Genomic DNA, 15,537 nt, shown 5'->3' on the forward strand with positions numbered 1-15,537 from the left:
CAACAATGCAATTTAGAACAGGAACAGGAGCGATGACAAGAGCTTATAAAAGTGATGATCAACAAAATGCAACCATATTACGAAAAAACAGGCAAGAAAACAACTGGCAAGAAAACAATTCAGCCCGGGGCAGAGGAAGGAGAAGGCCCAGAAGCATCCATGGCAGAAGTCTTGTGAGCGTTAATAAAGCTTTGCAAGTGTACTGGGTCATCATAGGTGATAGTTTTGTTGTTAAAGGTGACCTCAAACAAACAGGGATGATAGAGTCCATATCTTGCACCCATTGAACGTAGATCATATCTCAAGTTCAAGAAGGCCTTTCGGCGATTTGCGGTAGCTTTCGCATAATCCTGGGAAAAAAATAAGGTGGATCCGGACCATAACAACTTGGGGGCCGCTTTGGCGGCCGCCAGAACCTTCAGGAGATCTGTATACTCCAGGAAATAAAGAATGACGCCTCTCGGTCTTTGTGAGGAGGAAGCCATCGAGGGCAGGCGTCCTAGCCGGTGAGCACGTTGTATGTTAAGAGCAGTTCCTTCTGGAAGACGAAGCAATTTAGGAAGAAAGGAGGTAAAGAAGGCAATTGGATCTGAACCTTCAAGACCTTCCACCAGGCCGTATATGCGAAGATTATTGCGTCTATTTCTGTTTTCTAACTCCTCCACCTGTCTCTGAAGGTTGGACACTTGAGAGTTCAGGTTAGTTACTGTGGAGCAGGTTTCCTGAAGAGATGTAACAGAATGTTCAACAGTGGAGACTCTTGTGTCAATCTGTGACCAGTTATCAGTGAGCGCCTGGAGTTTGACATTAGTTTCTTCCATGAAGGGACGCAAGGTCCTAATTTCTTCCAAGAAAGGCCGGAAAGATCTTATCTCATCCAACAAGAGTTCCATGGAAACGCCAGAGGGTCATTTAGGTGGTGAGGGGGGATCCTTTTTTAGTCTTTTGATGTTGGTTTTCACCGAAACCGGCTGTGAAGATTCCATTGCTATGTCGGAGCCAGATGAGGCAAGAGAATCTTCTAATTTGGAAAAAGTCGAAAAAACTGTAACGTTTTTCACATAAGCAGTCTTAGATGTGGAGAGCAAGCGTAATGAAGACTTAAGTTTACCCATAAAGAGAATAACAGAGTGTAGCAATCGCTAAATATATGCAAGTGCCCACAGGAGAAAAAACAAGAAAATGGACATTCTAAAAAGATTCATGGAGAATAGAACCCACTTGTTGTCGAATGCATCCCAGTAGAAGAAGTACTCATCACACACAAACGCTGGACGACTGAGCTGATAAGGCTAGGATGCACAACGTAAAGGTGACGGCAAAACCCTGGGCCAGGCAAGGGCAAAGGCGAGCGTGGATACCTGAGCGTAAACGCAGAGTTAGGCGTAGTGAGAGAGCATCCCGTGAGAATACAAGCGTGCTGTTGAGATATGTCCAATACCATAAAAAGCGAAAGAGGCGCAAAGGACAATTGTAACAGAGCTGAAGGCAAACGAGGTCACAGAAGAGCAGCAACAGCAACCACCTCAAATGAAGTGAGCTGAGGGATGACCAAAATTAACGCAAAGCTGTGCCTTCACATCATATTTAAATTAGTCGCAGTTCACCTTATGAGCAGCAGGGACATAAGCATTGCAGATGACTCAAAACGGGTATTGAGGCGCTTCCATATACTCAGAGCCGCAAAACGCCATCCAGAATGCAGAGTGGAGGATGAGCAGCAGCACAAAATGGCGGCAAAGGCTGTCTGTGAGGCGATGCAAAGTTGGCAGCCAGAAGGCAGTCGAGAATAGATAATGCTCCAAATTGTTAGGAGGAACAGTCACATGTAGATGCGGGCACAAATGAAGCAAAAAGCAGGCACATTACCGTTGAGGTATCTGGATACCGGCATTTGAGAGAAGCGCTAGAGAACGCACCGGGCAGACAAAATGGCGGCAGCGACATCGGCCGAATCCCTGTAACGCGCTCCTGCAAAGTTCTCCATCGCAAAGTCACGGAAAACCAGTTGGAGCAACGCCGCAATGTCCTGAAGTGCTCCGGTGAAGAACCTTGTCACTTAGGCAGAAGAAGGTGAGCAGGAAGCAGTGTGGTCCCTAGAACCACTGCGGAGCTTCACCCAAGCGCCGCCATCACCGACGAACGCCAAGCCACGCCCCCCGTAATACACTTGTTCTTAATGGAAACTTTCTGCACTGCCATTTTGGTAGCTCAGGTCATACTTAACAAACACCTTATTCAGTCAGTCAGTTTAAACTTTATTTCGGTCATAGACCATAAACGTCAAGGATCAAAAAAAGAAGTACAGTACATGAGCCCACTAAGGGCTCAATTAATAACAAATCACAAAGTTTTTTTTTTTTTAAAGGGAGATAAGAAAATTATCTCTGGCTCACTTAACTGACAACAGAACAAATATCTAAAATTTTAAACCCATAATAAAAATAGTAATAAAAACCATAAAAGAGAAGATTTTACATTATTTTAAAGTTACAGATAAAATTAGCACATAAACTACAAATAAAACATTCTACATAAAAGCGGAATGGTTCAATTTGGCATAGTTGTGTAGCAAAAAATGTATCTCAGCCCTGGTGATTAGTGTGAGGTGACTTTGTGCCAGATCGGTCAAACACTTGCTAAAATGTGGGGATTGAAAACACGATAATGGGCCTGGTGTCAGTTCTACAGATTCTCAGGGCGACCCTATACTGATGGACTCCTAGCGAACGTAGAAGGGAAACAATCCAGCATTACGCTACTTCAAATAAAAGGGGCAGAAGAACAACAGATGGTCGTCAGTTTCCTCACATCCATTGTATGCTAGGCAGAGGGTAATCCCCCCCAAACAGCAATTCCATTTAGAGGTAAATGAAGCGAGGGGGAGAGGGCCCAATCTAAACCTTATATAAAGTGCCTTTGTGGGGGTACGGTCAATCTGGTAAATATTCCTCATGGGAGTGTTTAAATCACTTATGTAGATGAGTGTGCCAGCGGGTATCTAGGGTCTGGGCGGTAAGCATATGCAAGAGGGCACAGGTAAATAAACTAAATTGAAAGATATGCAGGATGCAGGATATCTAAGAAGTTACTCAGAATGGGATCCACTTTAGCAGAAAAGTAGCGATGGGAGGGGAAAATAGAGTCAGAGAGCAAAATTAGCTACTCATAGCAACATATTCCCTAACGTGACGATGTCGCTGTAGTAGCATTTCATGATAAGCATTTCTTAATATCAGATTACCAACTAGGGGGCATATTATCAAGGACTGCGTTAAAAATTATCGCCGGTTTAGCGGCAGAAAACTGCTGCTAAAGCGGCGTTATTGGGCTTGATAATATGCCCTTGAGAATTCCAATAGAAGTCCATGTTCTGGTGTGAGCATAGGCTTCTATTGGAATTCTCCAGGGCATATTATCAAGTTCATTATCGCTGCTTTAGCAGCAGTTTTCTGCCGCTAAACCGGCGATAATTTTAACACCGTCCTTGATATTATGCCCCTACATTTCATATTCATAAAGGGCGCTTGATAAGATTCCATTGAACAGTTGTGAGGATAGTGATGAAACACATTGCTCTACCTTCCTATTTCTTCTACACATTTGCTTGTTTCCTACCTGTTCCATTATATCGATTTCATGTGAAGATTCATTAGACATTCATACAAATCAAAAAGATATGTTGAATTTGTATTGCTTACTTGATCAGTAGAATCTATAATCAGTTTTCTTTGTGGCTTTCCTTTAGGTCAATGATACAGAAGTCCATGTCTGAAAATGAAGCTTTTGGTAAGTACCTCTGGAGAGCATTAACACAGTAAATATAGTTTTTATGGTCGTATGATTTGTATAATTCGTATTTTCTATTGCTATATTTGCAACTAAAAATATATATTACAACAACAACACAGTAAATATTACATCTAGTTATTTTGTGAAGCGTTTTCTAATGCTGAAAACCAGCAGTAGGAAGAAAATCATTACCTGGAAAGAAGTACATGACTCTTGTGGCGTCAGTTGTTAATGATGGTCATGCAGTGTTAACACCATCCAACGGCTGCGGGCAAATAATTATTTCAAAGTGGGGTGCAGTGCTTGTTGTGTTGTAGTCGTTGGGTAACTACGAGAACAAGTAGATCAAAATAAAATGAAATGACAGATGTTATAGAAAAAAAAAACATATGACCTCCACAGTATGTTTGTTGGTTTTGGAAAAAAGCAAGTTGGAAAAGTGCATCTTGTTGAAAGGATTTTATTTAAATTGTTCTTTATTTATATTTTATATTTTTAACATTACAAGTATTTGGTTTGGCTTCTGGACATGTGTTACATTGATTGATTCGGGCATAATCTGTGAGTCCATATCTGTTCTCAACTAAGGATTTTATGACGCTTATTAATAATCTATTATAATAGCAATTTAATTCTGCAAATTATGATATTACACATGAACAACAGAGTTAGAAAAGTGTTCCTCTTCATGGTTTAACACAAAAGCAAGGTTGTTACACGGTACGTATCCATTTTTCCTAATGATTTGGTATCAACATCCCCCTGCAGCTCAACTTTCTTATTTAATGCCCACCCAAAATTTGGTCTGGACCAGCCACAAATTGATTGCTTAGTAAGGTTTTCAGAGGGAGAACTCAGCCGATGAAGATCACGTCTTCACCATCATTCACAACCGATACTACCATTTATACCCAAACCCTTCTAACACTCTTTCAATGCAGTCGCATGTCAGACTTGGCCTCCACCTCCAACAGAAATGAGTCCCAGACCATTCCTACTTGTACACTCCCTTTCCTCCTTTGCAGGTGTGTGAGAGTTACAGCCTCGCATGTGGCCCACCTCCTCTGGTCCTCAAGCCCCACTTCCAGTGTTGGGCTATTAGGAGACTTACAGGTTATTATTATACAGTGTTTGATCAGAACCCAAGCCAAGTCTATACATTTGGCTGTATATTCATACTTTTTGGTCCAATCCATAAGGTCTAGCAAGCATAATCATTGGCACCAGGGTCACAGTTTTCCATCTTAGCTCATTCACCACCTCTAGAGCTTTTACCCAGAACTGTGTTATAACTGGGCATTGCCAAACCATGTGATATAGGTCTGCTTCAGCACATTAGCCATGGGGACAGCGTGCACTAGCACCCTAAAATGTGTGCAATGCATTTGGGAGTGAGGAATGTCGGATGAAAGTAGTTGAACTGAATGTATTTCAGTCCGGGATTCTGCGACACCCTGTGTACAAACTCCAAGATAAGAGTCCAATTCTTGTCTGCTATGTGCTGTCCCAAGTCTTGCACCCGCTTGTCTCTTATAGCCACTGCCTTTCCCCCTCGGCCATGAGAAGCTGCAATGTGGTTGATACAATGCCACAACATCTATCTAGGAAATGAGGAAATGAAGTACCCCAAGCTGTATATGTCTTGCAGTGTGCGCGGCTTCCCATGTACACAGAGATCTCCCAGCATTGTGATCCTACCTTGCACCCAAAGTCTTTTGTCACGTCTATCGACTACAGACTTGAATGCCGGAATAGCCCTTAGAGGTACAATAGCAATGGCAACTCCACTTAGCGACCTTTCCCAGATTATACATGTTTCCTTTCCCTTTCACTGAAGCTATCTGCCAATGAAGAAACTCAGTGTCCTAAAATGCACCAAGCACGTCTTCCCACTAGGGTCCTGAACACTGCTTAGCCACTTCATCACCCATTGCAACTGAGCTGCTACATAATAAAACTCATATTTCGGATCTCCCAAACACTGGTGCTGATTTGATTCTGCAGTTTATGTAATGCCACTTTCTTTCTCCCTGATCCCCAGATAAGATAAGAAAGTATCCCGTCCAGCTCTTGCAATAGCTTTCTAAGTAGCCTCACTAGCGACACAGAAAGAAATACAGCGGTCTGAGCAAGACCAGCATTGGGAAAAATGGGAATGACGTCCAAAACTTGGTGGACTGTTGCATCGCTATCACCACCCTGCACAGTTCACTCTTAATGAGGTCTGTATCCTTGTGACATACATTAAGGCTACTTGAAAAAAATAAACCTCCACTTCAAGTCTTATAAAGGGTGATTCTGTGAGCAATGTCTCCAACGGTGGTCGAAGCTGAATCAGTCGGGATTCGGAATGGCAAAGATAAGGAGCGACATGGGCAGCCTTGCCAAGTACACCTGTATATTGAAACCTGTTCTGATATTGACTATCCTGGATGGCCTGTTTGCCAACAACTGAATGTAAATAATTGGAACCATTTCTGGATGTTTGGGACCATTCCTACCTTCTCTAAGACCCACATAAGATATGACCACCTTAGGATGTTAAAGGCCATTTCTATATTGAAGGAGAGAGATGCATGCTATAAGTCCACCTTCCAAGCACTGTCTATCAAGCTCAACATGTGTCACAGGTTGAGGAAGGAGTTCCAGCCCGACACAAAGCCATTCTTGTCTGGACGTACTATAGTACCTACCACAGTCAACAACCTGTTCTCAAGTATTTTCCCAAGGATTTTGCAATTCGGATTTAGGGGGAGATGATTGTACATCTAAGATTTCACTACCATGTTTGAGAAGGACCACTATGAGGGCCTCCCCATCAAACACAGCAAATTACCCATTGTTTGGATGCTTTATATTGTCTAAGGAGCTTTGGGGTGAGTATAGATCTATATGTTACATAAAATTCAACAGGTAGGCCATCTGTCCCTGTGAATTTGTTCCTTTCCCTCTGATCTGTCCCCTCCTGAACCTTTTCTCTGGTAAGAAGTTTCTGTAGTGCCTGATGCTGTAAAGGGTCTAGACCCAGTATGTCCGCTTCAGCCAGGTGTGCATGAAGTCAAACCTGATCCTGCTTTTTGGAGCCCTCGAATAAGGTCTGGTAGTATTGTGCAAAAAACAAGCTTATCTCAACTTGTGAGTTGATTATTATGGAATAGTAGGATCTAATGGTGCCATTAGACTTCCTGTCTGCAACTCTTGTCAGCAGCAAGGCCAGTAATAGTCCAGTCCTATAGTTCACTCTGCCTAGTCTGTCCACCAAGTCCATGTCTTTCCTCCTTAGGTGCCTCAACCCCTGCGGGTTGTCAAGTCTTTGGCCTAGATGGACCTCTAACTGACAGATTTCCTCTTCTGTAGACAAATAGTTGTGGTCAGTCCCTTTGAAACCATAAGTGGTCTTTTGCAGATCCCTCATATTGCTACCTCAAAGGCATCCCATACCGTGCCGGTCCCTTATTTTCCATGAAATACTCTGTGAAAGCTTTACTAGAGGTGTCCTTCACTGGGGCATCTGCTAGTGCAAGGATATTCAGTATATAGGTTGTTATTTGTGCTTGCATTCTGCCCCATCCTTTCACCGTCTAGGGGGGATGGTGGTATGATAGTGTGCTGCCTAAGTATTCCGTGTCTAGCACCAGGTTAGCCATATGCTAATTACTGAGAATTAAATCCAATCTGGTGTGTAACTAATATACTGTCTAAGTATAGTAGTATTCTTGTTATGGGGTTGCAACTTGCACGTTCCTCAATGTATCACAAAGATCCCAGCCACGGGACATGTCTTGGCAGTTCGGGCTGGACTGTTCCCATGAGGCACAAGGTCAAGGCTAATTTGCATATGGCCATGTCTGAACTGGGGTGGTGTGGAGTGGAGTGCAAAAAACGATGGATTTAGGCCAAGAGCTCTGTCCTGGGGTGAATGTATGACATTCTTCTGCATTCTGTCCATCAACTGTTGTTTTTGCATTTGTCACACCGAGTGGGATGGGTATGCTCAGACGTGAGTCCCGTGCTCTCCACGCCACTGGAGTCAAGCTATCCTGGCTGAAGACGGCTGATAGCCAGAAACCAGTCCTAGGATGCTTGAATTCGGTCCAGGGAAGACATGGCTTGACAGCTAGGGCTGGACTGTTCCCATGAGGCACAGGGTCAAGGCTGATTTGCATATGGCCATGTCTGAACTGGGGTGGTGTGGAGTGCAAAAAAAGGATGGATTTGGGCCCAGATCTCTGTACTTCCAGACGACTACCTTATGTCAACCATCAATAGGGATGGAAGAGGAGGTGGCATCGCCATAATCTATAAGAAGTTGTTCTCTTGCTCTTTCGTCAAGGAAGAACTGCCCGACTGTGAAAGCGCCCACTTTAAAATCACTATAAATGCGAACTTCACTGTGTCGGGCCTTTACATCTATCGCCCACCTGGCCCCGCTTCAAAATTTATTGAGGCTCTCCTTGAGACAGCAACCTCTCTCATAACAAAAAACTCAAACTTTACCATCCTAGGCGATCTCAACCTGCACTTTGACCTGCTTAACGACACTACGATCAGAAATCTTCTTGCTGATCTTTCCGCACTGCAACTCAACTCTCTTATTCTTACTCCAACGCACCTAGCTGGTCACATTTTAGACCCAGTATTCACAAACATGGAGAAACTTGCATCAGATATACCCGTTCCGATGGCATGGACAGATCACTACCTCATAAAATTGTCCATACTAGTCAATAAAAGCAGGCACAAAACAGCATCGACCCGTCGTCTAAAAAGACCATGGCATAAACTGTCCCACAGTAACCTCCATACCACCCTTGGAGAATTCCAACATGACACCAATTCTGACATCAACGCTAACTACAGCGCGTTTCATGATTGGATCACGGGAGGGCTAGATGCCCTCATTCCAGCAAAATGGTCGATAGGACGCAACTCCCCATCCAACCCTTGGTATAATGACACCCTCAAAAGCATGCGCAAAGACTGCAAAAGAGCGGAGCGCCTTTGGAGAAGGGACTATAACAACGAAGATAAATCCAACTATCTACTAAAACAAAAAACGTACCACAAAGCCATCCGTGCTGCGCGAACTACCTTCTATGCTGACAAAATTGAATCTAGTCCCACCCCTGCCAAGGAAGTTTTTAAACTTGTTCAAGAACTTCAGAGCGGCAAATCCCCCCTCCCTAATATCTCCTCCGCACAACAATGCGAAGATCTTGCTAGGTTCTTTGTCGACAAGGTACAGAAAATATATACTTCTTTTCCTCAGCATTCCCCGAGCCCTACCAATAGCCTTTCTCCTTCTTCTAACTATTCTACCTTGACTCACATCCCGGAAATTTCCGATGATAACCTCATTAAACTTTGCCAAAAAGTTAAATCTGGTTCACCGGCTGACCCCATGCGCCCGGCTCAATTCGTAGAATCTCTCAACTTCTTTTTACCCCCACTTACCTCTATGCTGAACCTCTCCTTTACCTCAGCGAGCCTACCATCCGCCTGGAAACAAGCGTGGGTTTCACCCATCATCAAAAAACCCACCCTCGATCCATCGAAACCGGAGAATTTTCGACCAATCTCCCTGCTTCCATGGCTGTCTAAGCTCGCTGAGGCACATGTGAACAGCACTCTATCTCAGCACTTGGTCAATAATAACATCCTGGACCCATCCCAAAATGGGTTCAGACCAGGCCATAGTACTGAGTCTGCTCTTCTGGCCACCACAGAGCACCTTCGAACGATTTTAGATGCCGGTCAAAGTGCTGCGCTGATTCTTCTCGACCTCAGCGCGGCCTTTGATACGGTATCTCATGACATCCTCCTCAATCGTTTGGAAACATTTGGAGTGTCTGGCCATGCTTTGGAGTGGTTCCGATCTTTTCTCAAAGACAGATCCTTTCGGGTCTCTGCTCCCCCCTTTCTATCCAAACCCCACCCTATTGCACAGGGAGTTCCGCAGGGCTCTGCGTTGAGCCCATCCCTCTTTAATCTTTACGTCAAGCCTTTGGCGGCAGTGGCCAAAGAGTGGGGCCTGACATTAGTGTCGTACGCCGACGACACTCAGCTGGCCATCGCACTTACAGAAGCCCCTTCCATTTCATCCTCCAGTTTCAAAAACGGCCTTTCCGCGGTTGCTCAATGGATGACAAATAACTGTCTACAGCTTAATGCTGGCAAAACAGAGGTGTTACTCCTTGGCAAAAACACCAGCCTCTGGAATGAGCATTGGTGGCCGTCCTCCCTAGGCACCTTCCCATCTCCCAAACCCCTAGTGAAAAACCTAGGAGTCTGGATGGATGCCTCACTCAATTTTCAGGCCCACACCAAAAAAGTTGCTGGCACCTGTATCGGCCTGCTGAGGAGTCTTAGCCACATACTAGGCTTCTTCAATGCCAAGACTCGCCAACTTATCATTCAAGCTACCATCCTTTCGCGTCTTGACTACGCCAATGTTCTCCTTCTTGGCGCCAACAAAAGTGAGGTAGCACGATTCCAACGCGTGCAAAACTCTGCGGCTAGAACTCTAGTCGGCCTCCCCCGCAGATGTTCAGCCAGAGCGACCATACAAAAATTACACTGGCTACCCGTCGACTCCAGAATTAAGTTCAAGGCCCTTATCATGTCCTTCAAAATCATCAAACTGGATACCCCCCCACTGCTTCGACCACTCCTCACCCCCTACGTGCCGCCACGTAACCTGAGATCCTCAAACCAAAATCTCCTATGCGTTCCACGCATAAAACTCTGCCGCATGGGCGGCCGCTCTTTTAGGTTCCTTGGAGCTAAACTTTGGAACAGTCTGCCACAATACATCCGCTCCATAGAAAGCCTACCGGCGTTCCGGAAAGCAATTAAAACGTACCTATTCCCTCTCCCCTAATTTCCTCCCACCTTTCCCGCTCAGGCCAGGTTTCTGTGGTTCCTAGCGCCGGGACGCCTCATTGCTGGGGCAGCTGTTTGCGCTCTACCAAAACAATAGAATAGAATAGAATGTATGACATTGTTCTGCATTCTGTCCATCAACTGTTGTTTTTGCATTTGTCACCCCGAGTGGGACTGGTATGCTCAGACGTGAGTCCCGTGCTCTTCACGCCACTGGAGTCAAGCTATACTGGCTGAAGACGACTGATAGCCAGAAACCAGTCCTAGGATGCTTGATTCCGGTCCAGGGAAGACATGGCTTGACAGCTAGGGCTGGACTGCTCCCATGAGGCACAGGGTCAAGGCTGATTTGCATATGGCCATGTCTGAACTGGGGTGGTGTGGAGTGCAAAATCATGATGGATGTAGGCCCAGATCTCTGTACTGGGGTGAATGTATGACATTGTTCTGCATTCTGTTCACCAACTGTTGTTTTTGCATTTGTCACCCCGAGTGGGACGGGTATGCTCAGACGTGAGTCCTGTGCTCTCCACGCCATTGGAGTCAAGCTATCCTGGCTGAAGACAGCTGATACATATGGAAAAAGGGGCCCCTGCCTAAAAGGATAAACCCTCGCAAGGAAACTATACTTTAGGAAAAACGAACAGGTAGCACCGGGTTTTGTGTATATTTCACAAAGAAGAAATTAGACGTTGTACAAGTGAACTAATTAGCACCATGTATATTCATGATATATTCTTCTATTTTATTTTTATAACAATGTTAAATTGAATTATTATTTCATCTTTTTGTCTTTTTTTCTTTTTACAAACATAAAATAAATACTCTTTATACAATTATATGAATCAATAATACAGTAGTGCAAACAAATTACAAAACACATATAATACAATTCATCAAATACAGAACCAAATTCCCATTCAACGCGTTTCGGCGTATGCCTTCTTCAGGAATTCTGTATTTTTTTCCCCTCGCAAACGTAGTTACTGGAAAGGAGTCCAGGAGGACTAACTTTGCTGCATGAATAGTGTCGGATCTATGGTTCTCATGTATAGAGTTCCTAGAGGATGGGTACGTGGAAAGGAAAATTGAGATACTTTTCCTTGTGTCCTTCCAGGTAAAGAAAATAATTGGAATAGGAAGGGTCCTGTGGAGGATGTTCTTGTGCCAACTGGTAACAGAGAGAAGGACACTTTGCTCAAATAATAGTATTGTCGTGATAAGTGCAAGAGGTTCTTCTAAGTTCCTATGTATTCAGTCATTATCCGTGTACTGGTATGTCTTCTTATGTCATGATCTTGAGTTTATAAAGAACGCCTTCCAACTGGATACTGAAGTATCCAGTTGGAAGGCGCTCTTTATAAACTCAAGATCATGACATAAGAAGACATACCAGTACACGGATAATAACTATCCAGTTGGAAGGCGTTCTTTATAAACTCAAGATCATGACATAAGAAGACATAACAGTTCATGGATAATAACTGAATACATAGGAACTTAGAAGAACCTCTTGCACTTATCACAACATCCCTCATCCCTCATATTGCTACCTCAAAGGCGTCCCATACCGTGCTAGCCCCTTATTTTCCATGAAATACTCTGTGAAAGCTTTACTAGAGGTGTCCTTCACTGGGGCATCTGCTAGTGCAAGGATATTCAGTATATAGGTTGTTATTTGTGCTTGCATTCTGCCCCATTCGTTCACCGTCTAGGGGGGATGGTGGTATGATAGTGTGCTGCCTAAGTCTTCCGTGTCTAGCACCAGGTTAGCCATCTGCTAATTACTGAGAATTAAATCCAATCTGGTGTGTAACTAATATACTGTCTAAGTATAGTAGTATTCTTGTTATGGGGTTGCAACTTGCACGTTCCTCAATGTATCACAAAGATCCCAGCCACGGGACATGTCTTGGCAGTTCGGGCTGGACTGTTCCCATGAGACACAAGGTCAAGCCTAATTTGCATATGGCCATGTCTGAACTGGGGTGGTGTGGAGTGCAAAAAACGATGGATTTAGGCCAAGAGCTCTGTCCTGGGGTGAATGTATGACATTCTTCTGCATTCTGTCCATCAACTGTTGTTTTTTCATTTGTCACACTGAGTGGGATGGGTATGCTCAGACGTGAGTCCCGTGCTCTCCACGCCACTGAAGTCAAGCTATCCTGGCTGAAGACGGCTGATAGCCAGAAACCAGTCCTAGGATGCTTGAATTCGGTCCAGGGAAGACATGGCTTGACAGCTAGGGCTGGACTGTTCCCATGAGGCACAGGGTCAAGGCTGATTTGCATATGGCCATGTCTGAACTGGGGTGGTGTGGAGTGCAAAAAAAGGATGGATTTGGGCCCAGATCTCTGTACTGGGGTGAATGTATGACATTGTTCTGCATTCTGTCCATCAACTAGTGTTTTTGCATTTGTCACCCCGAGTGGGACTGGTATGCTCAGACGTGAGTCCCGTGCTCTTCACACCACTGGAGTCAAGCTATACTGGCTGAAGACGACTGATAGCCAGAAACCAGTCCTAGGATGCTTGATTCCGGTCCAGGGAAGACATGGCTTGACAGCTAGGGCTGGACTGTTCCCATGAGGCACAGGGTCAAGGCTGATTTGCATATGGCCATGTCTGAACTGGGGTGGTGTGGAGTGCAAAATCACGATGGATTTAGGCCCAGATCTCTGTACTGGGGTGAATGTATGACATTGTTCTGCATTCTGTTCACCAACTGTTGTTTTTGCATTTGTCACCTCGAGTGGGACGGGTATGCTCAGACGTGAGTCCTGTGCTCTCCACGCCATTGGAGTCAAGCTATCCTGGCTGAAGACAGCTGATACATATGGAAAAAGGGGCCCCTGCCTAAAAGGATAAACCCTAGCAAGGAAACTATACTTTAGGAAAAACGAACAATTAGCACCGGGTTTTGTGTATATTTCACGAAGAAGAAATTAGACGTTGTACAAGTGAACAATTAGCACCATGTATATTCATGATATATTCTTCTATTTTATTTTTATAACAATGTTAAATTGAATTATTATTTCATCTTTTCGTCTTTTTTTCTTTTTACAAACATAAAATAAATACTCTTTATACAATTATATGAATCAATAATACAGTAGTGCAAACAAATTACAAAACACATATAATACAATTCATCAAATACAGAACCAAATTCCCATTCAATGCGTTTCGGCGTATGCCTTCTTAAGGAATTCTGTATTTTTTTTTCCTCGCAAACGTAGTTACTGGAAAGGAGTCCAGGAGGACTAACTTTGCTGCATGATTAGTGTCGGATCTATGGTTCTCATGTATAGAGTTCCTAGAGGATGGGTACGTGGTAAGGAAAATTTAGATACTTTATCTTGTGTCCTTCCAGGTAAAGAAAATAATTGGAATAGGAAGGGTACTGTGGAGGATGTTCTTGTGCCCACTGGTAACAGAGAGAAGGACACTGTGCTCAAATAATAGTCTTGTTGTAATAAGTGCAAGAGGTTCTTCTAAATTCCTATGTATTCAGTCATTATCCGTGTACTGGTATGTCTTCTTATGTCATGATCTTGAGTTTATAAAGAACGCCTTCCAACTGGATACTGAAGTATCCAGTTGGAAGGCGTTCTTTATAAACTCAAGATCATGACATAAGAAGACATACCAGTGCACGGATAATACCTATCCAGTTGGAAGGCGTTCTTTATAAACTCAAGATCATGACATAAGAAGACATACCAGTACATGGATAATAACTGAATACATAGGAACTTAGAAGAACCTCTTGCACTTATCACAACACGACTACTATTTGAGCACAGTGTCCTTCTCTCTGTTATAAAAAGAAAATAGAAGAATATATCAGGAATATACATGGTGCTAATTAGTTCACTTGTACAACGTCTAATTTCTTCTTTGTGAAATATGCACAAAACCCGGTGCTACCTGTTCGTTTTTCCTAAAGTGAAGACAGCTGATAGCCAGAAACCGGTCCTAGGATGCTTGATACCGGTCCACGGAAGACATGGCTTGGCAGTTCGGGCTGGACTGTTCCCATGAGGCACAGGGTCAAGACTGATTTGCATATGGCCATGTCTGAACTGGGGTGGTGTGGAGTGCAAAGAACTATGGATTTAGGCCCAGATCTCTGTACTGGGGTGAATGTATGACATTGTTCTGCATTCTGTCCATCAACTGTTGTTTTTACATTTGTCACCCCAAGTGGGAAGGGTATGCTCAGACATGAGACCCGTGCTCTCCACGCCACTGGAGTCAAGCTATCCTGGCTGAAGACGGCTGATAGCCAGAAACCGGTCCTAGGATGCTTGATTCCGGTCCAGGGAAGACAAGGCTTGGCAGTTCGAGTGAATTCAGGTGTTTGCATGGAAGTCACTAAAATTTAAATTATACCCTCCCTTCCCATACATGCACATATAATTAATGTATGACTCTAAATGTGGGTACTTTTGTGATTATTGTGACTAAGTTTCACCCCCTCGTGTTTGAGTGGAAGTGGAGTTGCTATTTTTTCATCACCTGAGTAAACATAAAAAAGTATTTTCTTGTTTACATGGAGCTTCATACCACAGATCTGCCCTTTCTAAGTGCTGTAAATAGCAAGGGATGTATCATTACACTGTATTTTTTGGCTGCACAAGTGCAGAAGCTATTTTTCACTCCTTTTGGCGTTCTGAACACATATTTAAATTTGAAATATTTATTTGTTTCGCTGATAGCAGAGCTCAGAAATCCAGACAAATAACTGCCTCTATGTGTTGCCGAACTCTTGTGTCAGAAAAATATGCATTAACTCAAAGTGTCATTATGATCTTTTAGTCATTCTGATTTCATTTGGTCAGTGTAAAAATGCTTTGT

The 15,537-nt window shown here is 43.7% G+C and overlaps 1 protein-coding gene across 2 annotated transcripts in view; it reads left to right on the top strand.

Annotated features, from left to right (window-relative positions):
* The window catches only part of SAMSN1 (SAM domain, SH3 domain and nuclear localization signals 1), a 523,635-nt gene that overhangs the window by 96,002 nt on the left and 412,096 nt on the right, over positions 1–15,537 (top strand). For both annotated transcript variants that reach the window (XM_086934054.1, XM_086934053.1), the window contains exon 4: positions 3,749–3,789. In XM_086934054.1, the coding sequence (XP_086790180.1) occupies positions 3,749–3,789 (41 nt within the window). The remainder of the gene's footprint in view (positions 1–3,748; positions 3,790–15,537) is intronic.

This window comes from Lissotriton vulgaris, chromosome 8 (genome assembly GCF_964263255.1).
Source record: "Lissotriton vulgaris chromosome 8, aLisVul1.2, whole genome shotgun sequence".
Lineage (NCBI taxonomy): Eukaryota > Metazoa > Chordata > Amphibia > Caudata > Salamandridae > Lissotriton > Lissotriton vulgaris.